The 25876-nt window shown below is 39.6% G+C and overlaps 1 protein-coding gene across 3 annotated transcripts in view; it reads right to left on the minus strand.

Moving 5' to 3' along the window:
• Positions 1–2361: 2361 nt before the first annotated feature.
• The window catches only part of NWD2 (NACHT and WD repeat domain containing 2), a 126824-nt gene continuing 103309 nt past the window's right edge, over positions 2362–25876 (minus strand). For 2 of the 3 annotated variants that reach the window (XM_073342317.1, XM_073342315.1), the window contains 4 exons: positions 12148–12351; positions 9777–9921; positions 8867–9456; positions 2362–7962 (listed from right to left, as the gene is read on the minus strand). In XM_073342317.1, the coding sequence (XP_073198418.1) occupies positions 4027–7962; positions 8867–9456; positions 9777–9921; positions 12148–12351 (4875 nt within the window). In that variant the 3' untranslated portion in view covers positions 2362–4026. Of the gene's footprint in view, positions 7963–8866; positions 9457–9776; positions 9973–12147; positions 12352–25876 lie in introns of those variants that run through there. The other variant, XM_073342318.1, reaches the window with a different exon arrangement.

The raw sequence follows: 25876 nt of genomic DNA on the forward strand, positions 1-25876 counted from the left end.
GGTTAGACGCAGCCCCATGGACCTGTGGTTTGGAAGTCTACTAAAAGTAACCCACAATGCCACGGGCTGACTTTCTTTGTCCTCTGGAAATTAAGTTTGGTGGACAGTCAGGTTTTTCCACGCTGCACTAACAAAGGGCTAGACTGGCCACATTTTGGAAGGGTGCTAGGAAGTCTGGGGTATAGGTGTTTGGAATCATGCCCACATAATGCAGTGTAGATGCTGCAGACCCAGGCTGGGACTCAAGGTTCAAAAATTCCTAACCTAGGACTTCAAATGAGTTTAAACCAGGGGTAAGCAACCTCTGGCACACATGCCGAAGGCGGCACGCGAACTGATTTTCAGTGGCACTCACATTGCCCGTGTCCTGGCCACCGGTCTGGGGGGGCTGTGCATTTTAATTTAATTTTAAATGAAGCTTCTTAAGCATTTAAAAAACCTTATTTACTTTACATACAACAATAGTTTAGTTATATATTATAGACTTATAGAAAGAGACCTTCTAAAAACTTTAAAATGTATTACTGGCACACGAAACCTTAAATTAGAGTGAATAAATGAATGCTCGGCAAACCACTTCTGAAAGGTTGCTGACCCCTGGTTTAAACCCTCAAGCCCTAGGTTAACAAACCCAGTGTCTGCGAACTCAAGTTCTGCTAACTCTGAGCTTACATTGCAGTGTAGACATACTCTCTGTGACTGACCTCAGGCCTAGCTTTGTCCACCAAAGACGACTCCACCTTCACACTTCAGCTTAATTCCCCTTTTAAAATTTAGATGAGAGACTCCTCCTGAGCAGACTTATCAAGCCATTCAGTTTGGGAGAAGCAGATAGTTTGTTCTGGAGATGTAATTTGTACTACCAATGATAAAGTGAATTGTTGCATTCTCTCCTGAAGAGTCAGCAACAAATCTGGAAGCTGTAGGCCTCTACCAAGCTTCTGTGGGCCAAGGCTCAAGGTTGGCTCCTGAACTGAGCAGAACTGGGTCAGTTTAAAATCTTGATATCTCTTTGTTGTTTTTTAAACATCCATGTTCTGCAGGCTGGGTTAAGTTCTATTATTAACTCAGTTTTCTGGTGTCACTGTATTTTTCTAATTAGCAGGTCACAGATATTGAGAGAATGCTTCTAGTTATTCACCAATCCGAGGAAAAAAGTAGTTTAGCGAGCTCAGCCAATGTTTGGTATGTTACAGGTTCATAGGCAAATCAACTGTTTTGTTTCATTTTGTACAGTTGAATTTAGATATTTAGTTTTTATTTAGTTTGAGTATGGGCCAGTAGTTTCAGTACTCCTTGTGCCGGAGAATCTCCCATAAAAGTCAATGGGAAATGCTCTTGTGCAAGGAGTACTGTACTGGGCTCTGTGAAATCAATGGAGCTGCAAGCACTCAGTACCTCTCAGTTACTTGCCATTTGTCAGAATGAAATTCATCCCCATGCAGAGGGCCAGTGTAAAACCTGTGCATCACTTATATCTTGTGCAGGAGTGGGCAAACTATGACCCACGGGTGGGATCCGGCCCACCAGTCATTTTAAGGCAGACCTCGAGCTCCCATTGGGGAGTGGGGTCTGGGGCTTGGCCCGCAGGCTCCGGTGCTCCAGCCGGGGCACAGGGTCGGGGGCCGCTCCATACATCTTCTGGAAGCCACAGTATGGCCCCGCTTCGGTGCTCCAGCCAGAGAGCTGGTCCCCCTCCAGCTCCTATGCAGTCCAGTGGCCCCCTCCAGTGCTCCAGTGGGAGCTGCAGGGGCGGTGCCTGCAGATGGGGCAGCGAGCAGAGCCGCCTGGCTGCGCCTCCATGTAGGAGCCTGAGAAAGGACATGCCACTGCTTCTGGGAGCTGCTTGAGGTAAGTGCCGCCCAGAGCCTGCACCCCTGAGTGTCTCCCTACACCGCAGCCCTGATCCCCCTCCCACCCTCTGAACTCCTTTGCCCATGGCACCCTCTTACACCCCAAACTCCTCATCACGAGCCCCCTCCTGCACCCTGAACTCATTTCTGGCCTCACCCTGGAGCCTGCACTCCCCACCAGAACCTTCCCCTCCCCGAACCCCAATCCCAATTTGTGAGCATTCATGGCTCGCCATACAATTTCTATTCCCAGATGTGGCCCTCGGGCGAAAGAGTTTGCCCACCCCGATCTTGTGGCCTTAAAATAATGCTTAGGTTCTATTGGAGCTTTGTTGATTCACACCAGCTGAGGATCTGGCCCTAAAAATTTAGTCCCCTTTCAGAAATTTCTTTACAAATTAAAACCACACACATAGCAGTCTGTTTACTTAGTTTATTCATACAAACAATGATTACACAAGACTGTATATTGTTTGAAGACTGCAATAGATTTCTAATTTAACAACTCTGTAACAAAATTTAACTAAATTTAACATTTATGAAAATATAACTCTCTGATTGGGTAATTCTTCCCAACAATACAAAGTTTTACATAAAAACATTCAATATGATCTATTAAGTTGCAAACAAGTTAGGAAAAGTCATTCAAGTCACTTGATATACTATATTGGCTTTTACATAGAACATTCACACACTACGTTAAATCCTAGGTTGGCATTCGTTTCTTGGAAATTTAGTGGCATGGAGTTCTAACTTCCCCAAAAGAAAAATGTAGTTTGTTTAAATTCTTTTAAAAGTTTGCCAAGGACATGCCATGTTTAAGATAAGTAAAGAGTGGGATGGGGGGACCTTATCACCCGTTAGATACAGATAGCTACTTCTTTTAGTTACGTGAAACTGTTTTTTAAAAAATAGTTGACAATATTTCACAATTTCTGTCTTGAAACTGATAAAACTGTATAAAAGGCTCAGAACAGTCGTAAAGCAAGAAGTGAAACATAAAGGAGCATACATACAGTATGTAAACCATTACCAATTGGAACAGTAAAGAACCTTTGGACAGTCTTTAGATTTTATGGAATATTTCAACACATATACAGGTATATTCTGTTAGTCCCAGAGTATTTGGTCATCTGATCTGTGTTGAACACAGGAAAGAATAGGAATGGTAGTAATAAGGCAAACGCTATCAAGAATAATACATGGCATGTCTGAAAGCTTTCTATTAAGATCACTGTAGGGACTTAAGAGATATTCCAAACTTTTATACAACAGAGAGAAGTGAACAGGTGTTTGACTGTTTATCTGTTAATGCCCTTTCTCTTTGAAAAAGTATTTGTTTTATCCAGTACTAATATGCACTGTAAAAGAGACAGAAAAACAATACAATTTCAGTGTTAAACTTCTTCTTTTATGACCTAGGTAATAACTAGTTTTTATCATTTTTATCAGACTATAGAAAAATCCTTGCATGCAATGTTTGTAACTTTCAGTACTTTCATTTAGATGAAGACTGATTTATTACCTCACATGTAGATGTGTTTGGTGTTGATTGGCTTCTACCCCTTTCAACCCAAATGTTAATCCCAATTTTTTTTTAAAAAAGTAGCTATTTCTTTAAATGATGGAATGCATCAAGTGTTCCAGGTTGGCAGGTGACATCTTGTCATTGCACCATCAAGCGGAAAAACACGTTTGCAAGTGGGTATAAACTCAGGGTAACAGTTGACCTAGCTTTGTCCACAACGAGGCTATCTGGATTATAAAAGAGTGTCTTGCCTCTTATCCAACAATAAATTGAGTTTTGTTTCTAGCTAAAACTCTGGCAACCCCCAAATAAGATTTTCTAATTCCTGTAATGGTATAACAATTATAATAGTATTGCTAGAAATTGTCAGTCAAGGCCCTGGATCTAACCTTGGACTAAACCTTGTATTCCAAAATTTTAAAAACCCTGCCGCCCATTGGATAAATGTTTTTCACATTTGGTTGATTTTTTTTTTTTGCTTATTTTTGTTCACATAAATGTAAGAATATTTGTTGAGAAAAACAGCATTCCTGCCCTCAGCTGTTCTTCGTCTTTCAAGAAATGCACTGGTACTTACTTTTGAATCAGAAGACTAGCCTATGCACAAGTATTATGTATTCAGGAAAACTAAGTCCATGTTTCTAATCAGTTATCAGCAGCAAAATTGTGTCCTCTGCAATCTATGGCTGCGCACACTTTGTCATAACAGTAGTTATGTTTTTTGGGTGTTGTTGTTTCGCTTGTCTCAGGGTCTGTCACTGTGATGGGGCTATCTCTTGCAAACACCTCAGTAGACTCTCTCCAAATGCAGTCTGCATTCACCTTGAAGCTATAATTGTGACACTTTGGCCTAATCACTTGTGTTGCATTACTGAAAATTTGACGGCTGTTTGAAGTAGCAATTTTAATTTTCAGTGCTGCATCTACTCGATCCACTACAGTGTAAGTACCTATACTTCCATCATCAAAGCCAACAATAATATTCAAATGCCTCTGTGAGAGAGAAAGAAAGGTTGGAGTTTTGTAAAGGGAACAAGCACCAATGTTTTTACCATCAGCCAGTCTCATTACAATTAAGCTAGAGATGGCACCATTGTCATCATCCTCTTCATTACGAAAACAGATGTACACAAGATAGCGGCCATCACGGGACAGCCTCTGTCGCCAGATAATTCCAGGGGCATGAACCACACGGAGTTTGCCGCTGTGTAAATCAAGCACATTGATGTTCTCATCACCACGGGACAGAATTCCTAGCTTCCCATTGGGGGATATTTCAAAGTCTTCTAAATCTTTTAAGAAATTACTAGGCAGTTGTACACGCCTGCAGATTACTTCCTCTGTCAGACTCCAGATGTTCACTGTTTCAGTGGATGTTATAAACACTACAATATCTGGGCAGTCTGGGATCAATTTAATATTAACAATGGTTGCACCATCATCGCAGCAAAATTTCTTGGTTATACTTCCTGTCCAGAGACTTACTGCCAACACTTTATTCTTTGTCATTCCAACTACAAATGTATTAGCAGTGGTTATAAACGCATTCTGTAAGGCAACTAAAATATTGCAAACTCTGTGTCCCGTGGCCAGTCGCCAAACTCTGGAGGCATTTTGTTCACAGAGCGAGACGACAAACTGATCGTTGTGTGTAATCATCAGCTGAGATATCCTTTGTCCATTAATGCGAAAGATATTTTCGCCGGTAATGGTGTGCCATACATATTGGCTACATTTGTCATCTGATGTAATCATTATTTCTCCAGAAGAGGTCAGCACACAGTTTTCAACAATACCTTCATGCTTGAACACAGCTTCAATGAATCCAGTGCTGAAGTTCCACTTATGTACAGATTCTGATCCATCCAGTGTATAAATTAATTCACCTCTGGTTGGCAACACCAGTCTTTGGATGGGTTTGCCAGATTTGTCAATATTGGACATAGCAGTTATGATATCTATATCCCAGATAGAAAGGACACCACTGGTGGATAAGGATAGCAGCATGTTATGGTGACTGGGTTTAATTAGTCTGACTATGGTTCCTGAGATTTCCTGTAAGCTTGCCATACACTGTCCTGTATCTCTCCTCCAAACAAAAATGGCTGAGGTATTTTCCATAGAAGCAATTATACAGTCACCGTTTTTGGATAACACAGCAGATATAAAGCGCTCATTGTGTTTTGCTCTGAACTTTTCAGTCACTTTCCACATGCCAGTGTCGAGAAGTTCTATACTGAGTGCCTTACAAATTAAAATTGCACTTTGGTCTTCAGAAAGTTCAATGCTGACAACTTCGCTGTCTTCTTTCCTGCAATCGAAGTCATCTGTCAGTTGGGGATTTGTGATTTCCTCAGTGTTCCAAACTGAAAGGCCACCCTCATTGTCCACCATCACCATTTCTTGAGCAGTGTCCAGAACAAGAAGAAATTTCACAAATCCACCTGAAAATTCAGAGGTCACGGTGGACAGTTTCTCTCCACTTCCTAAGTGAAATATAGTGGTGGTGTTAAGGTACTGTCCGCAGAATGCATAGACTCCATCTGGAGAACACTGTACACAAGTCACTTCATACCAGCAGTGGAAGTGATAAAGAGGCCACCCATAAAGCAGATCTATTATAGTAACATCTTTGCTGGCTTCCAGCCAAGCAAGTGCATGATTAATGGACAGTGTAAATCCATTTATAAAATTTGAGCTTCCCCCAATTCCACAATGTTTTGATCCCTTAATTTCTACTTCAGACAAAAGACAGGAATTTTGATGATCGTAAATCAAAAGTGTGTTCTTTGTTGTAGCCACTACAAGATATTTTTCATCATTCGTAAGTTTGATCCCTAAGATAACAGATTGAGCTGTTGTAATTTGCCTTAATAGCTGGCGAGTCTCTGCATCCCAAGTACTGATGGAGCCATTTTCCAGAGCAGCAATGACTGTATTTGGATTAAAAGTAGGCAGGATCTCCGTGACCTGCATACAACTGGATGACAAGGGTAGTCGCTCGGGGCTGTAAGTCACATCCATGGAGGAGTGCAAAGGAACGATAGAGCAGTATTTGGGTCCATCTCTGTCACATTCTAAAAGAAGGTGTCTCAATTTAGGCAATGAGCTGACAACTGGAAGGAGCCTCTGTTGCAATTCAGCAGAGAGTGAACCTGGATATTTTGTTACTTTGAACTTTATACTGCGAAGGGTACTTGCCAGAAATTTCAGCTCCTTTTCTTGTGAATAGTTATAAGCCAGTTCTATGTCAGAAAGTGCTTTGTCAAACTGTCCTATTTTAATCATTGTGTACAGCCAGCTGAAGTTCATAATGACACCATACAGCAGATCGTCTGATCTTCCACATCTTGTCAAGTGATACAAAAGTTCTGTCATTTTCCTGTGATTGACAAAAAAGATGTCAGGCTCTAATGGATTACACTGAAAGACCCACGGCTGATCAGGTGCTTGCCTGTCAAAAGAGGTGAGATCCATACAGTGCTTCTCCTCATCATTCATGCTTCTACTGTTATTGTCAAGGCACCCATTCAAATACTGATCTTGGCTGTAAAAAGATTTCCTTCTTCCACCTGACCAAACACCGAGGAAGTACTCTGCCATGATTGTATGCATTTCATGTACATCTTCCTCACTGTGGAGATACAGTTTCTGGGCAATAAGCTGCAGGTGCCTATTTGCCCACACTAGAAGTGTTACATTTTTCACTTGCCGCTCTATCAAGTATCCCTTTAAGCCCTCCTTAAGCCTTGCAATGTATATGTACGGTACCCTCAATGGGTTACATTGCCTGACACTATCATTTAGCTCATACATAACACTGTTGTCAAGAGCTAAAATATCTTCCAGTTCCATTTCACTCAGGCCAGATTTGGACATTGTGATGTAGCCCAGTGCTCTCGACAACAGCTTTAGCCCACACTTATTTTCTAATGACCAAAATAACTGCTCGATGCTTTCATGAACAGTGACACAAAGGGAGGACTCATCAACATCTTTGTGAGATCTCCAGTTCCTAACCTCTCTGAAGGTTAAGTTTACAAACATAGGCAGTGTGCACTTTGAAAAAGCTTCATTGACATAAATTTGTTGCCCTGATGTTACTTTTCTTTTAACACGCAACAGCTGATGTTTCAGTACTTGGCTGCACATCTTTCTGTCTCTTGAAATCAACTCAATGTAGTTGTCCTCTTCATGAATAAGGCACCTCAGTTTTTGCAGGATCCCATGTTTGTTCGGCAGTGTTGACATGATTATCCGTACTGAACGGGGAAGGTGAATGGGGAGCCACCATAGTTTCCTAGCATCATCGTTATCTGAAAGCTGCTCTAGGGCATCAAATATTATAACCAGTGGTCTGTGAAATGAAGACTCATTCAACAGATTTATAAACAAGTCCCGAAGATCATGAATCTTTTTAGGGTAACTTTGTACTAGGCAACGGTAATTAATTGCTAATTGTTCACAAATACTTTGAAGCAGATTCTTAAGATCTGTACTCATTTCTGTGGATCCCAAAAATCTTATAACTACCACAGGGTCAGATTCTGGTCCCATCTCTTCCTGCAGCCAAGTATAAGCCTATAATGTAGAAGCATAATTTAGTTAATGTCTAAATTAACAGAGCCAAGTGAAGCACAATAACAGAGCACATAATTGTTTTACTTATGGTTTTATAAACAGCATTAATTTGTTGGAAAACATAAGTTTATTTTTGAAGTGTTCCTGTCCGAGTGGAAATGTTCTAAATAGTGGGGTTATAGAAAGTGTTAATATTATACATCACAAATGAAATATTAGATTATATGTCATCTTTAACTCAAGCAATACTGCCAGAGCACTCAGTAATACAGCAGTGGAGCTGCGGTTTTCAGTGGAGACAAGTTCACAGACATATGAAATGTGCTCCTCACACTTCACCATGATAATCTAGTTAATGATTGGACAGGCATATGTGAACTAAACGACTTCTGAAATTTTGAAATAAACACAAATCATGGAACTTCTGAAGCAATTCAAGAGGATCTGAAACAAATTAGCATGTCTTGGAAACGTGCTTTACTTGTAAGACTGATACCATATAATCATTAAATGGTGTCACATCTTTATAACACCAGGGAACAGGAAGGGAGGGACTAATGATGTTACAATGGTGTATTTGTAAAGTTGTTTATTTCACAAATAAATTAATTCTTACCAGTGATCTAGGAATTGGATGAAATATTTGCATTTCCTTAGAAAGCTCTACTAACAATTATGTTTTGGCTGGAAATATGATATGGAGATGTGGCTACTAGGATGTACAGTGCCTCTTTCCTGAATAGATATCCAGTAATGTGCAGAAGACTGGATTTATTGTCTGTATCAAAGACTAATCTTAGATCTGTTGATACCACAATAAGGAAAATGGGAATTAATCTGGTCTACATTTACTGCCTCTATTAAGATTAGCATATTATAAAATATATTGGTTTTTATTTTTTACCTTCTTTGCCACTTCAGCTAATAAAAGGGTTTTTCCAGTGCATGGTCCTCCATATATGATAAGAGGGTTAATATGTCCTGTTTTGCTGTGCAGAGTGTATTTATGAACTATGTTTAGCGCCTCACACCTGTACTCATAGAAAGAGGAGTACGTTTTACATAATGAAGAGTGTTGAAGGACTTCATCATAAAGCAAGTCTGTCTCAGTGTCAAAATTCTGTTGTACTGTTGCCTGAATTATATCAATCATGTCTTCGTAGAACTGTTTACCAAGTCCTTCAATGTAGTGGTTCTCTACTTCTTGTGAATAACCAAGTTTCATGTCACAATGAGTAACAGAAGTGTACACTCTCAGATTAGATGCTGCAACACTAGTAGGAATAAATTCATCCCGGAGTTTGATCAATTTATCATGGGCTTCTGGATCCCGAAGAACTTTCCCACCTATATGAATTACATCCATGTATTTTCCCATCTCTGGAATTTTAACAAAACGTTCAATGTTGGCAATTTTCCGAATGTAACAGACACACTTCTTCAGGAAAGCTGGTGTTTGTTTTCCCAAGGCAAAATCAAGCTCATCTTCAACAGCTGGAGGGAATAAAACAGAAAATAGGGAAACTGTTAGCTTCCTTCAAAACAAACAGAGGAAAAAAATCTCTGTTCCCTCTAGATGAACAAGCAAACAAAAAATACTGTATGCAAAATGTATCAGGTGCAGTTTTATTTAGTACTAGCTATAATACAGGACTCAGCCTCAAGCATGTATAAATTTACTTTTCTCCTCTTTTAAATTATGTGTGAGAAATGACAATCAAAAATATACTTTGATAATTGTGGAAATATTGCTGGCTAGATTATGAATGGGTGCATAGATACAGAATATTTTGTGTACGTATTCTGAACTTTACCAGAGGAAAGATATCTCTTTGCTTGGCTGTGTTTCATTTTTCCTTTTTCATGCAGCAACTTCACAGCAGTCTTAAAAATCTTCTTAATCTCTTCTGATATGTCCTTCCATTTGTTCTCATTTGTAGAATTTGAAGATGATTCCATCTTTTAAAAATATTCATAGTTAAACAGTAGCTGTAACATCAGTTTCTACAACTTCAGAAAGCAAAGGATTAATATTTAAGGTAATGATATACACAAGAAAGGAGAATACGGTTAATAATATAATGCATACATTTTAAAAAAAACCTCCAGTATATTCACTCTTAACCTTTTATATTGGACAGATCATAATTTTACATTATAAGTTGTCCTGAATATAAAACATAAGACTTCCTGAAATAGTGCACAGAACTAAAATGTGAACAACATTATTCAGGGGGTAAATAAGAATAACCAGTAAAATATGAAGAGAAAGTGGGTTTTTGGGTCAGGCCTGGAGTACTATTATTAGGGAATAATAATATTTTTAGATTAACTTTCATCCTTGGATCTCAAAGCTGAAAATTAGGCACAAGGAATTTCAAATTAAGCACCCCAAATTAGGTGTCACTTTTGAAAATATTGGATTTTATTTGATGGTACTTCAGTTCTTCCTTTGCAGAATGGTGATCATAATCTGACTTGCCTCAAAGGGGTGATGTTAGGCTAAATTCATTCATCTTTGTAAAGTGCATTGAGATATCTGGAGGAAAGTTCCTGTGGGCCAGATTGTAACCAGGAGAGAGAGCAGCCCATTGGCAGTTAGGCAGGAAGTGGGTGGAGCCTTGGCTTTCCTTCTAAGCCCTGCATTCCAGCTAGCGCAGCTGAGCTGGTGCAGAGAGGGGAGTAAACTGTACCAGGAAAGAGCTGGCACATTTTACTTCCCCGTATGGAGCAAGCAGGAAGCAGGGACCAAATTGTGGCTCTCTGAGTCACAGTTTTGTCCCTGCTCTGCTCCTGGGGCAGTACAGCTAAGCACAGCCCCTTTACTCATGTCAGATTTTAAGATTACAGGCTAGCCCTATTTAAGTACAAAGTAATTTTATTATTATTATTTCTGATTTAGTGCTAGATTGTCAATTTGCAGTCTAGTCCAGAGTATGGGGACAGCACCTCATTGTGCTGCCTCAGGGAATCACAATCTCTCACAAAGCCCTTCCTGCAGAAAATTCAGAGTTGCAGATCATTTTATATTCCGTCTGTTACTTCTGTTTTGTTTACTGGGTGTAAAACTGCACTAGTGTTGATAGATGAACCTTTTCTGCTTAACCCTTGTGGGACAGTAGCTTGGGGAAATCTATAAAATATTAATAAACAAAAATACAAAAAAACCTTCAAGATCTATTTAAAGGGCTATTTTGGGCTTTGGGGGGGACGTTATGTAAATTGTTGTCCCCCCCCAGTGATAAATATTTCAGACTCTGCTGCACTACGTTTTCTTGAACTCTTTTAAGTCCTTACTGCTCAAACATTTTTTATGCAACAGAGGAGGTTATTGCATTTTGTAACATGGTAAATGCATGCTATATAGTGGTTTAATTTCCTTTTGTAGTGTAATTACAGTCAGTATGCACTAAAATAAAGTGACATTTTGATATTGCTTTGGGATATAGCTCTACCTTAAAGGGTTTATTCTCTTCTTGGAGAGCCAAATTCTGTCCTTGGATATAAATCGGCTCTTGCTATATGAGGGTAAAATTGGGCCCTGTATCGTGCATAGCTACGGTCAAACAAAGTTATGTGCACATATAGGAGGTGAGACTAAAGGGGACTGTTCAAAAATATTTTACTAAGAAACTTTTTTTAATATGAACTCCAATTCAGGGTAGTCCTTGAGTGTGTGCTTAATTTTAATCATTTGCTTAGCTTAAAGCACATGCTTAAGTGTTTTGCTGACTTGGGGCCCTGGGGAGAAATTCCCATTTGCCGTGTAAGTCCTATTCATGGACTTTTAATGAGAGCCCCATGCAAGGGCTGAGAGAGAGTCTTCCCCACTCCAACAAGCAGGATGGATAGAGGCACCTATGCAGTCATTCCTCAATTGCTGCAGAAGGCTCATGAGCTGTAACAGTGCTTGCAGCCCACTATCATTGCCCTATAAAGGCGACAGCTGTGAGCAGTGGACCATTCTTAGACCCAGCAGCCTTGGCCCATCACTCCCCATGGTGTCCCACACTTCCTCCTTCTGGACCATCACAGAGCCAACCTCTGCAGTGTGCAAAGAGTTCATAGACTATGGAGGTTCATTCCATTATGACCCCTAAATTGTTTTCAAATGATGCTGGTGAATTCCATCCACTGTGACCAATCTATGTAGGTTTTTTTATTAAGGACATGAAGGTAATTTACCGTATTATGATTGTTCTTCAGCATTTCAGATTTTGGTCTGAGGTAATATGCTGGTGGCACCGCATTTTCATCTCTACAGTACCACTCTTCCAAAATCCTTGTCTCTAGCTTTGCCTCCACAGCAGCATCTAGGATCATTTCAAATTCCGATGATTCAACTTCTCCAGGTATTCGGATGGTCCCATATTTTTCTCCCAACAGGCCCTGTGTATTTACAACAAAGTATGGGTTTAGTGTCCCTTTCCAGTGATGCTAAGACCCTAGTCAGAATATGGCTAAATACTTTCATAAGAATCAACATGGCATTAACAACAGTTCTATCACTTTGAAGTTACGAGGAAAGTAAATAAATATAGTTAGGCTTTGTAGAATTGGATTTTTATTTTTTTTATACTTTCGATTGCTAATATCAATGTTTATTTTAAAGTATTTTTTCCAATTTTTACCTATTTAAATTTTCATAGTTCTGGGGAATTATAGGGGTGTCAGGCAATAATTATTTAATGAAATAGACATTAAGATTCAAAAGTTAAAGCTTTATAACCATTAAAACACAATCTATCAGTCTCACGTCAACACATACAACAGTGGACGGTGGAGGTGTCCTGTTTATGAATAAAGACAAAGGATTTTTCTGGTATATCTTGGGGTGCCAAGTGACACAATGAGTCCTTCACTGAAAAGGCAAGCTGACAAGCCTGCTTGTCTCATGAAAGGAGGGTCATAGCCGACCTGACTGTAAAATGCTGTGAGGATTTTGGGTGACCAATACTCTGTGAGAGTATCTTGTTAATTCAGCCTAGGGTCCAGAAAGCATGTTATGATTTTATTTTTTGTTACCATTTTTTCCCAATACTTATACTTGCTACTATTTGAATCTCTATGCTTTGTTAAATAAACTTATACTTGATTCCACTATAAACATATGTAGGTGCTGTGTGTTAAGTTGAACGGTGATCTGAGGTGGAACTGATCAGCTGGGCTGCACTTGCTTCTTTAGAAGTAGTGAATCTGTGACTTCTGAGTATCCAGCGGACCAGGGGCTGGGCATTCCAGGGGGACACTTGGAGGGCTCGAGGGTTGGGGTGTGGCAATAGCTAGCCTGTAGAGTAACAGTGAGGCCTAGAGGGGAGTGCTCGTGCTGCCTGTGGCCGGAGGAGTTGGGGAGCAGACCCACGGCAGGCCCAGAGAAGACTTTCTTCCACTAAGGGCAGGTACCTTAAAATCATCAGCCTTGGTTTTGTAGAAAGCTGGTTGGAGAAATCAGTCTTGCTCAATCAGAAGAGTCAAATAATCATCCTTCTGATGAAATGAGAATGTTTTGATTATATAAATTTCTCTAGTTTGTGATCATTTCTAATTTGCAGTTTTCCCTAAAAAGATCCACATCTCTTCCCACAATGGGGTAAACACGTTGCAAAGTTTAGACGTTCATTCTCCTAATCTACTTTTTAGAATCCTAGGTTTTCTGTAGTTCTGCAGCTGCACAGTGTGATGTTCCCCTCTGGTGTTATCTGGACGGGTGATCTGCTAGGTCACTCCAATTCTCGACTCTGGGAGCCAGCCTTACCCTGCTCTGCTTTGAGAATCCCCCACTCCTGGGCTCTGGCATGTAAGCTGCTCCTTGGATTGTGCAACCAAATGACATTAGCCAATATCTCCAGTCCCAGACACAACCCTAGAAACCTCCATCCTGCAGTATCCAGTTATGTCTGCTGGATGCTGCAAGCTTATATGAGTTCATCAATGTAACAAAGAAGTTGATATGTACCAGGCTTGTTATCCCAAAGGGAGTCTCTGACACACTTCAAACCAAACACACTATTACTATAACATTACTATAACAACAATTACTATAACATCTCTATAACAACAATGCTCAGTGCATCATGAGCCTTCCGAAGACATCTGACATGACAAACTTTGAATTGGATACCACACAATCATTTTACAAGGATGTGCCCCCGAGGTACAGAGCATCACACACAGATTAAGCAGGAAATAATAACCCTTCCTCTTCTGCTGCTGCTGCTTCAGGAAAAAATAACTTTTTCTCTGTCAGACTGAAATTGAGCCTTGTGCAGATGGCCAATACAAAGCTTATGCACTATTCCAGTCCAGTGTAGGTCATACATAGGCCTTGTGAATTTCACCCTCTGCAGAACTCCACTGTATGGATTTTGCAGTTACTTTTTATGTCGATTATTAAATGAAATTACCAACGCTGTACTTTTTCTGTATTTGGGCCCCGTAAATTCAATGAGGAGTTTTGCCTGAGCAAAGATGGTAGAACTGGCCTTTCATTAGCAATACTAAAATATCTAAGTATCTGCTGCATTTTTATGTTATATTTAAGGCTGTAAGAAAATCACAGGCCATGATTTTGTTGCAGAAACTGCAACCTTTAACACACATTGCCTCTTTTCATAGTTGCCGCAAATTTGAGTGAGTAGCATTGTGACCTGGGGCACTGGGTTGCAGTGTCACTCAAATTTGTGTTTATCATGGTTTTTATTTTGGTTTTTTAAACAGTTTTTTTAATAGTACTTGAACCGACCGCAGCAAAATCACAACTATAGCAAATTGTGGCTGCAACTTCTGAACCAAAAACCATAACTTTCATACAGCCTTATATGCAGATTACTGCAGCTGACTTAATTAATTCAAGTTATTCTTAAGGAGTCTTTCCTAATGGAATCTGTACACTTCGCTTTTCTCTGGTACAGTCTGTATTGTTATGTCTCCACAGTACTGGAAGTAATAAAAAAAATTAAGCAGTCTTTTAAGACGAGGAGGCAGGTTCTTTATTCTATATCTTATCTAAAGCTATCATTGCAATGGACATTACCCAAACAGTCATGCATCACTAGATCATCATTCTGAGTAGTGGAGCAAAGCACAAATAGAACACTGATCTGGGTGTGGATAGGCTATGGAAGACTTTTAGCAATGGCTTTTTAATAAAGTTGAGGCATACACAGATTTTATTTAAAAGCTTTTTAATTATTTTTAACTGAACACTAATACAGTAGAGGGGACACATGTATTGCTGCCTGTCGTTACTCTGTGGATGGCATTGTCAGTACCTACTTATGTGACTGATGTCACTTGAAAAAACAGCCACAGGAGAGAAGGAATAGTATTTGCCCATCAAAATGTACATACAAAAGAACATCCCCCATCTGTTATGGTGATAGAGACCAGTCAGTAAAATGAGCATATACAAGAACAGAAAGCTTGTGCCACTCTGCGTGAAGTCAAGCTTTCTTTGTAGAAACATTTCCCTACCCCTTGCATTAGCTGAATAATGGAGAAGCTTTAAAAATTAGTCTGAAAAGAGAATATGCATTCTGTCCAGAGAGAAATGAAATATACCACGAAAGTAGCAGCAGTCGGGGTGGGGCTGAGAAGGAAAGAGAAATCTGAGTGAACTTACAGCATGGTGAAAATCTGCAGCCCAGGACAACAGGGCTGGCTTTGTTGATACTCTGTATTTAGGATAACCTGGAGCCAACAGCTACAGGGCAACAACAATAGTGAACAACACACTGTGTGAGGAGACTATGTGCGAATGAACATTCCATCACTTAGAAGGAGGTGGCTGAGGGTGGAAGGGAAGCTACTTAAGGGTAAATCCATATAGGTACCCCATTTCCATTAGAAAGTTTTCCCAAGGTCTTCTCAAGGAAATGGAGGAATAGGAGCCAGCTGCAGTGCACATTGCAGAGCTAGGCTCCTCTATTCTTCTCCTCACTATAGTACAGAATGTTTTGAAAAGGGAGGGCAGATTGTTTTCTAAAAAGGGAATCCTCTGTGGAATTCTGGGTTCCTTGGGGTCCAGGCACACTGAAAAAAACTGGCAGAACTGGATTATTATTAGAGATGGCACCATTTTAAAGTGTGGGAATGGGAGTGCGGCTGATGTAGATTTAGCAACATTGCCAATTAGTGGTGGAAAGATAGTACAGCAGTCCCAGATAAGTAATTATTTCTTCATATATATTGCTGTTTGTCTTCTCTTCACTTTCTCTGTATTAGAAAATAAATACACTTTTTGTTATATAAATAAATAACAATATACTAATGGTGTTGTATTTCTCTGGCTTCCTTCTGTGCTCACTGGGTTTTTTTGTTTTTTGTTTTTTAAATCAAACTTAGAAGGGGGTGGGGAGAGACTGGAAGGGTGCAAAGAGTGAACTGGCCAAATACAGGGAGAATTAGAGGTTCATAAAACTGGTATTCAGTTTCTAGGTATATCATTTCAGGATCGGGCAATGTAAGGCCCTGAGATCTTATGCAATAGCTGAATTCTTGCCAAGATGTCAGTAGGAGGCTAGCTACAATGTGGTATCAATACCTGGCTCCAAGTGTCCACCTGAAAAAAAAGTCTAGATAAAGAGCATTGTTTGGTAAAGAGCATGTTTTCTAATCATTCCAAACTAGTCTGAGTCTACAATCCAGTTTCCAGACAATAATTTCATGGTGACAGTGTGAGTCATTGAACATAACATTTCTCCCATTTTCTGAAGGATGACATAAATAACTGACATTTTTCTTAAAGAAACAAATGTCAGATCCCAATATGAGGACCAGATAGTACAATACATAGCTTTGTAAAGAGAATAGTGTTCAAATGCTGCATTAAGTCACACACAAAAATTAGTTTGGTGGCCTCATAGGACATTTCTCCTTGCTCATGATCCACTGTAGTAGTTAGCAAAAATAGTAGTGTCTGCTAAAAAAAAAAAAAAAAGTCTGAGGACTGTAACCAGTATTCAGTAGACTGGAAGCTTGCACTTTGCTTGCCTGCACCTTGCCTAACTTTAGCCAATGATGTCTTTCAATTTCCTTAAGCACCAAAATGAGAGAGAGACGAAAAAATACTCTCTAAAAAATCCAACAACTTCTTCTGCCCTACTAGGATGTAATATCATATAATAAATCAGATCCTAAGCTGGTATAAACATACATAGCTCTACACCACCTGAGGATCTGGCTATATAAATACAATCTAATGCAACACCATATGTACAAATACAAAAATAAATCAATACAGTTCAAAAAAGATTTTTCATGTTTAATGCATCCTCATATTAAACCCACCAAAAATAAAAGGGGGAATATTGTCATTGACAACCCCTGTGAAAAATGACAGTATCTTACAGTCATGACCCAAACAATACATTTTACAATATTGATATGACAGTGTTTTGTGATTGTCAACTATAGAAAATGAGTATTTTTTTAAAGGGAAACGTTACTAAGAATATTTGTCCTACATTATATACCAGGAGACAGCTTGATATGCAGATTCATGAATTAAATCTCCCACACGATAACGCATTCACTTTTAATAGCAAAACAACAAATTACAGAATCATTAAATTGGAGGTGATTGAAATGTTTAATGCTGCCAGGGCGACCAATGCTGCCTCAGCAACCAATTGTATCTAGCTGGGGTTTGCATAATTAACATAAACTGTAATATAATGCCAAGAACAACCTCAGCAGTATCTCTGTTAGCTTTGTTAAGCCTGGGGCCAAAGCGACCATTAAAGGAAGATTAAACAATTATTATTTAGATCCAGATGGGAAATGTTTTTCTTCCCCTTTCCCGTGGTGTATGAATATACTCATATTACAGATGTACTCCTAGTCACAACAGAAGGAACAAAACTGAAATGATTTGGGTTTGCTCTTCAGTCATGACAGATTCACAGTGCATGTGGTGTAATTATTTCAGACACTTCATCACCAAAATGGTCACAGACATTTATACTAGCAGCTTTTATGAATGCAGAACCAGTGTGACTTTTAGGTTAACTTGCAGTTCTCTGAGATCCTCCATGATAAAGTTTAATAAGAACTGTTATGTCACAGGAAGTTGTACGAGTTACTAATTAGCTTTGTTCATCTAATTTTTGAGGAAATGACGCAGTAAGACCTGCAAACCAAGCCAGTTTAACAAGCTAGGTTTCCTCATGATCTGTGTAGTAATCTCAGATACTATTTATTGTAGTCACTGTAATTCCTTGCTTCACTACTAAAAGAGAAAGTGGCAGATTCAGCAAATATCCAGTTTTGTTAATGTTGGATGGATTGGAACAGGAGCTAAAATTGATGATCTTTTGCTGGACCTTATAGATAAGTAGCAGGGCTCACTCTCAGTCTTTATGATGCTCTGAATTTGGCACTGAAAATGGACACAATTAGTTTTTTCCACTGGTTGACTGTCTCTCTTTTCACAGAAATCGCATGGTTGCCGGCTCTCTTTTCTATTAACTTTTTAATGGGATACTAGTCTAAGAAATCATACTTGGAAGAATCAAATATAATTGGTTCATTTTTATAATTTTCCTATTATCTAAAGGCAAATAATACTTTTAACAACAATCTTGTGTCAAGTAGCCATTTTGCTCTGAGAAATATGTTTTGATTGCACTGATGCTTATCATGATGCTCATCTATTTATCACCAGACAGCCTCCCAAACATCAGTGCAATCAAAACATATTTCTTGGCATCACCAGGGGTGTGTGGTGGGGGGAGACGGGTAAACTTCAACAGTGGTGCAAAAATGGTTAATACAATTATAATTTATTGTGATAATTCTTGGTAATTGTAAACCTAACTTTGCCTTTACTGAAGTTTAGAAGATTTTTGTAATTACAAATTCATACATGTGCACATATATGGCTTTGGAAAATAACCATTCTTATGCTTATGTTTTTAGCTATTTATTTTACTGAAAGTAATAGTTAAGCCAATTAAAGACACTCCTAGGAAATCTCTGCTTTCTCCCAATTAGTGAGGGGCGTGAAAAGCTTCAAGGAGAAGACCTCCTCCCTGGTGATACAGCTAATACTTATCACTTTCATGTCCAATTGCAGATTTTGGAATGCAGTTTTTCAATGACTATTTTGTTGTAATATTCTATGTAGTTTATTTTATGTGATGTTAGAGCTATCTGAATATTAGTTATTGTGATTTTTGTTTTTGTATAGAGGGTTTGGTTGGAGTTTTTAATTGTGAGTGAAGCTACTGTAGACTAACATTGGGAACTATCTGGTTAAAAGCAAACACCTAACAGGACTGTCTTCTTGAAGAGACGCCCTTCCCTTAGTTAACGGAAATTTTCTAGGATTTCAGAGAAAAGGATGTGTAGCACCTGGTTTATCAAGGACACGAAAGCTAGGTCAGGAGCCTCTTATCATCCCTTTTCCCTCTGTTCCCTGCCCCTCAAGTAAAAAAAAAAATTCTATGGGGATATTACAATGATATTGTAATTAAAGATATTACCAGCTTCTCTTGTAAAACACCAGGTGGTTTTTAGACCATGTATTCCTGGAGAGGAGACCTAAGCTAACCCCTTGGTAAACAGAAAGAAATAGTGGAATTTAATTTGGAATTTGAGACTTACATTGATTAATTGCTTGTTTTAAGACAGCTCCTTGAGTGGCTTTTTAAGTAACTGAATGTAAATACTTTAGTTGGGATCACTTGCCTTTGCCCATTTATAAATTGTTGGTTATCTCTGATATACCAAACAGGATTCACCTATCCTTAAACAAAATGCCTTGCCCATCTATAAACAGTTTTGGTTATCTATAATACACTAAAATAGGACTCTCTGTGATTTTGAAAATATAAACTCTGCTCTTCTCTTACCTAGAGAAGAGCGCTCCCATCTGGGTAGATTTACTCTTAAACTGCAATATCTGTTAACAGCTTTCCATAGAAAGGCATCAGTGTTTGCTTGTGTTTGTTGTTTTGAATTTTCTTTCTTTTAATAATAACATAGTCATAGTTAATCATTGCAATTACTTTGTCCTAAGGCATGTGACTAAGATAGTGGGTGTCAGATCTCTGAATTGGCACTAAACAAAACAATTATGTTTCTCTAAACTATAAATTTTAGTTATTTGGGGGGATAAAATTAACTGGTGCATGACTTGAAACACCACTTTTTACTTCATGTTTGAGTGTGCAAAACCCACATTTGTATATGCAGAACTGTCTATAGGTTGCATGTTCAAGTCAGTTACGGCAACTACAGTCTGACTATTATCCATGCACTTACTCCATTTGTGTGCACAAATACGTATTTTACACATGTTAACAGGTACATTGACAAATCAGGGAGCTTTTCTTAAAGTCTGGACCACAAATGGTCAGGATCTCAGTTTTACAAGGAATTTTATAATAAAGGCATTCTGTTTAACCTCCCATTCAAATGAAACCCCACCGCACTAAGCCAGCCGATTTCTTTGGTTTTCTGATATGTTATAACTTTAAATGCATCCTGTAGAAATTCCTTATGCTTTATTATGTTATTATAATATCCTCTGAAAAGCCAGAGGAAAAGCTGCCAGCTGAAAAGCAACCCAATACCATGAATCTACTGTCACAATAGAAATTGTGTTCTGTGTTCTATGTTTTGTCTTGTGTTTTGTGTTGTTGCTAGCACTGTTGTGTGTTTAAAAAAAAATACTGAAGACCTGCAGGAACTTAAAAATAAATTAAGCTTTCTGTCCCAGCTACAGGACAGCCTGATACAAAAACAAGTACATGCCAATGTAGACTTGGTCCAAATTGGTCTGGGTAACCTAAAAGGCCAATGGAATCTTTAGTAATGGCTTAATACTACCACATGGCTTATCCATAAGAAAAAAAAAATATTAGAAATAGGAAACTACACAGGCATAGCTATGGGATGCACTGAAATGCAGATACTTGCACTAGCTATTTTGGAACACAAAATGTTCTGCGTCATATTGGGAAATATTAAGGGTTTGATGCATTTGTTAAAAAAGAAAGAGATCATTGTTTGACACTTATCAATATGAATGGATGCAATATGTTTCCAGTATTGTAAACCAGACTTGTTAATGGGAGAAATTGTTGTCAAAATTGCACACCAACAGTCCCTGGAGGCAAAGGTATTGAAGGTTAACCCACTCCCCATATTACATGGGATCCTTTTGGCTACCCTGGACCTTGAGCCAGTGGGCTGGGGAGGGAGGGAAGCTATTGGACACTAGAGGTTGTACCGAATGGACTCCTCAAAAGTGGGTGTGCCTCACCTTGCCTGTTGCCCCAGAACCTTGTAGTAAAGATACATCACTAGGATCATGTATGTGGCATGAATTGGAATCACAAACTCAAATTGCCTCACAGTACTTTCTCTTGAATAGGCTACATAAAAAGTGACACTGACGATTATAAATCTTAGTGTCAAAAGGGGGATTATGTTGGATCATATTAAAGAAGTTCTGTATTAAAATCACAAATGAGTTTGATTCCCCAGAGTTTAAATTCCAGGGTATTACTAATTAAGAGGTCTCTTGGTTTTTGGTACTGTTTCTCTCCCTCTATGTGTGAAACTTGCAAGCTGCTAATTGTGTTAGTACATTCTAAGACAGAGGCTGTTCTCAAAGCAATTCACAGAGAGAGAGACTCAAAGCAATACTCTAACAACAGAAACAGCACCCAGAGACTCCCCACCCTTTTGTTGTATTAACAATTGTGATTAAAATAGAGATAGAGGATGTATGTGGATGGATGCTTGGTGTGGATAATAACTGAATGATCAGGGAGGTGCCAGCCTAAGAATCCAGTGTCCATCGGCTGAAGAAGGCGTCAAGTGGAAATAACCAGACGACCCCCCCGGAGGGCAGACTGGAATCCACCCAACAGCCTCAAGGATGGGAGAACCAAAGAACAAGATAACATCTTGGAGCCGTCAGGAATGTGCTATCTGCTGATTGATTCAGCAACAGCATGATGAAGCAATTCCCATAGACTGGCATAGGAAGAAATTCCTATAAAAATAGACTCTAAAAAGTGAGAACTTTGGGGTCTGATTCTGCAAACCAACTTCCAGGAGCATCAGATGAGCATCTGACAAGGCCCTGCTCCCTCCTCATGTCCAGGCCACCTGGCCAGTGGCTTGGTATGAGCAACTCTAAGGCTGGTAACTATGATAACAACCTTGCAGAACCTGTGTGTGTGGGTGTGTATGTGTGTGTTTGTATGAATGAATGTGTGAATAAATATGAGATTGAATGGAATGTTATAGCTATAACTAACTGTTTACTATGATTCTTTCTGTATTCACAATAAATGTGGTATTTTGCCTTTTTCCCTTTAATAAGATCCTGCTGGTTTTTATTTTATTGGTACAACAATGCTATCCTTCAGATGTTGGAAAAATCATTTGAAAAAATAAAGAGTCTGAGAGACTTATTTGTTTCTCCAAAATAAATGACACAATCATTGTTGAGTTTAATTATTATGAGAAACAGAAAAGAACATTTCATTGTTTTATTCCTCAAGGGAACAATAGCTGCTCCTTTATGACCTCAAAACAGAAATGCTAATACCTTAGACAATAGCGAATTCTTTGAATAAAATGTTTATTTAAATTTGTTTTTAATGCACTAATGATCACAGTAAAAGCAAAATAAATATTTGAATTACTTGAGGAGCTCAGTAAAGTACCCATTTGTCATCAGTTTGTAAGGGTCCATCACAAACTACTAAACTGACATTAGCTGAAGCCATGTTGCAGAGAGTTGTACCAAGCCACTTCACCCAAGCCAAATATTGGGAAGATGAAAGTAATACGTTATGAACATGGTTTACTTTGTTTTGACTGTGTAGACAGAAGTGGTGATGTGACGAGCTATACAGACTGCTGGGCTGCACCTTGGCCTCCTGATCAAGGAAGCAGTAGTGTGCTCTCTGAACAGACCCTTTTAGCTGCTTTTCAGGCTGTTAAGCAATCAAAGGTAATTGGAGAGAAGGCAGTTTGCTGCCCTTGAATAAAACCCACCAAAAATGCTACTATCAGGTGGCTTAAAAAATAGGTAGAGAAGTTATATCCCTGGATTTCTAGGATTTATGTATCATCGTGTCTCCAGAGCAGTGCAATAGAGTGGTAACTTTTCTGCTGCTCCACTGAGGAAGCAGTGCAGCCTACTGGACAGTGGGCTTGGACTCAGCTACAGGAGACCTGGGTTCTCTTCCGAGCTCTGCCGCTAGTCTGATGTGTGATATTGGGCAAGTCATTGTGCCTGTCTGTCCCCATCTACAAAATGGAGATAATGATCCTTCAGAAAGTACTTTGATATCTACTGATGATAAGAGCTAAGTATTATTAAAATTGAGCCTATTGACCTGATGGTGTTAACATTTAAAGGCACTCGTGATTAAACACAAATTATTTTGTACAGCTCACTGCATAGTATTTAATCCAGAAACATGTACGATTCTTCCTTTCCTTATCCCTACTACAGGGAGTACCTGGTGTGGACGTCATATGCCTTTGTGTTTCAAGAACATCAGATCATTGGACTCATAAGACAGCTTGGGTTCCGTTGCACCAAAGATGAAAGCTGGCTGCTGAACTACATCCTAGGAAATCAGATTGGACTGGAGAGGGCAGCAGGGTTCCTGGGAAGACCCTAGATTGAAAGGAGAAATGAGCCCTCCAACCCTATCCCAGATGAGTACCATTCCTGCCCCACTAGGAAAGGGGATAGAGTAGTAGTAGGATGGTTCTGAACTTTTATACCAAACTTTCAGAAATTTTGATCTGGGATTGGTTCAGGATAATGATAAAGGTAAGGAGCGATTCTTCTTTGAATGAACCACTTCACTCATCTCTAATCTTTACCTGCATTTTAATACTTCCATTTCTCAAAGCTTTTGTCTCCCTACAGTGGAGCTAGATTAGAGATTATGAAAGATGATTCCTCAGCACAGAGAAAGGGAGGAGATAACTATCTAAAAGTACATCAAACACCATAGAAATCTATTTTGCTTATTTCACAGGAAATCCATGCTGTATCTCTGATTTACAAAGCAACAACATAAGGCCCCCCCTTAAACCAGTGCTCCCCAAACTTTTCACATCATGCTCCCCAATCCTATCCCACTCCCCACAAGGAACTTGGGCCAGGAGCGGGGCTGTGGCTTGGGGTTGGTGGTGGACCAGGGATAAGGGGGCCCAGCTGGGGGTCGGTCTGGTGCCAGGAGTGAAACAGTTGCTGGGAGTGGAGTTGTGGCCAGGGGCCGAGGCTGGGGGCAGGGTTGGAGGTGGGAGCAAAGGGGGCTGGGTGGTGCTTTCTCTTCACCCCCCTGTGGGGGCTAGCCTAGGCCCTGAAGATTCCTCCAAACCCTCCTGTTTGGGGACCACTGCCTCAAATGGATATAATAATGTCCCCACAAAGAGGTTGCAATGATTTAACTCAATAAGCTTCAAATCTGATTTAGCTAAATCACTAACGTTCTTCTGTAGAAAATGCCACTGACATTTTAATGCTAATGAGGAACTGTGATGGGGTGTCTATTCTGTATAGGTGATGAAAGGGTTAAGTGGAGCTGGATAGCTCAATTATGCTACCTGGCTGCACCTTGTAGCTGCACCTTGCATGTGAGAGGGAGGGAAATGGAGGCTTCATGATGAAGCCCAGCTGGGGAAGATGGTGGGTAGTTTCTATAAAGAGAGGAAGCTGAGTCATGAGGAGAAAGGTAAAGAACTGTGCAGCTCCTCTCTGAGTAACAGAGTGTGGGTCTCTGAGAGATGCAGAGCAGCCACCGGGTGGAGCACGCAGTGGTGGTGAGCCCTGACAAAAGGACAGGATGTGGCAAGGTGTCTGATGAAGCAGATTTTGGCTGCAGTTTACAGGGTCACTGGACTGGAAGGCAGGGTAGAGGGTGGGCCTGAGTTTCCCTACCTGCTGCTGGGAATGAGGCCTCTATTGTAAAGGGTTAAGAATGACCGAAAACACTGGGAGAAGCGTGTGAGAGTGGGCAGAAGTTGCTTTCGTTGTGGCTTGTGTTTTACTTTTGAGCTTGGTTAAAAGACTCAAGGAAGAAGTTTTTGGGCCACTCTGATGGAAGACAGGTTTCAGAGTGGTAGCCATGTTAGTCTGTATCAGCAAAAAGAACGAGGAGTACTTGTGGTACCTTAGATACTAACAAATTTATTTGAACATAAAGCCCGCTAAAGCCCACTTCATCAGATGCACCAGTCCTCGCTTACAGACAGTCTCCCAACCTGAAGCAAATACTCACCAGCAACCACACACCAGACAACAAAAACACTAACCCAAGAACCTATCCTTGCAACAAAGCCCGTTGCCAACTCTGTCCACATATCTATTCAAGGGATACCATCATAAAACCTAATCACATCAGCCACAATATCAGAGGCTCGTTCACCTGCACATCTACCAATGCGATATATGCCATCATGTGCCATCAGTGCCCCTCTGCCATGTACATTGGTCAACCTGGACAGTCTCTACGCAAAAGAATAAATGGACACAAATCAGACGTCAAGAATTATATAACATTCAAAAACCAGTCGGAGAACACTTCAACCTCCCTGGACACTCAATTACAGATCTAAAAGTGGCAATTATTCAACAAAAAAAATTCAAAGAGACTCCAATGAGAAACTGCAGAACTGGAATTAATTTGCAAACTGGACACCATTAAATTAGGCTTCAATATAGACTGGGAGTGGATGAGTCATTACACAAACTAAAAACTATTTCCCCATGCTAATTTTTCCGCTACTGTTACTCACACCTTCTTGTCAACTGTTTGAAATGGGCCATCCTGATTATCACTACAAAAGTTTTTTTTCTCCTGCTGATAATAGCCCACCTTAATCGATTACTCTCATTAGAGTTGGTATAGCAACCCCCATTTTTTCATGT

Source organism: Lepidochelys kempii, chromosome 4, assembly GCF_965140265.1.
Source record: "Lepidochelys kempii isolate rLepKem1 chromosome 4, rLepKem1.hap2, whole genome shotgun sequence".
Classification (NCBI taxonomy): domain Eukaryota; kingdom Metazoa; phylum Chordata; order Testudines; family Cheloniidae; genus Lepidochelys; species Lepidochelys kempii.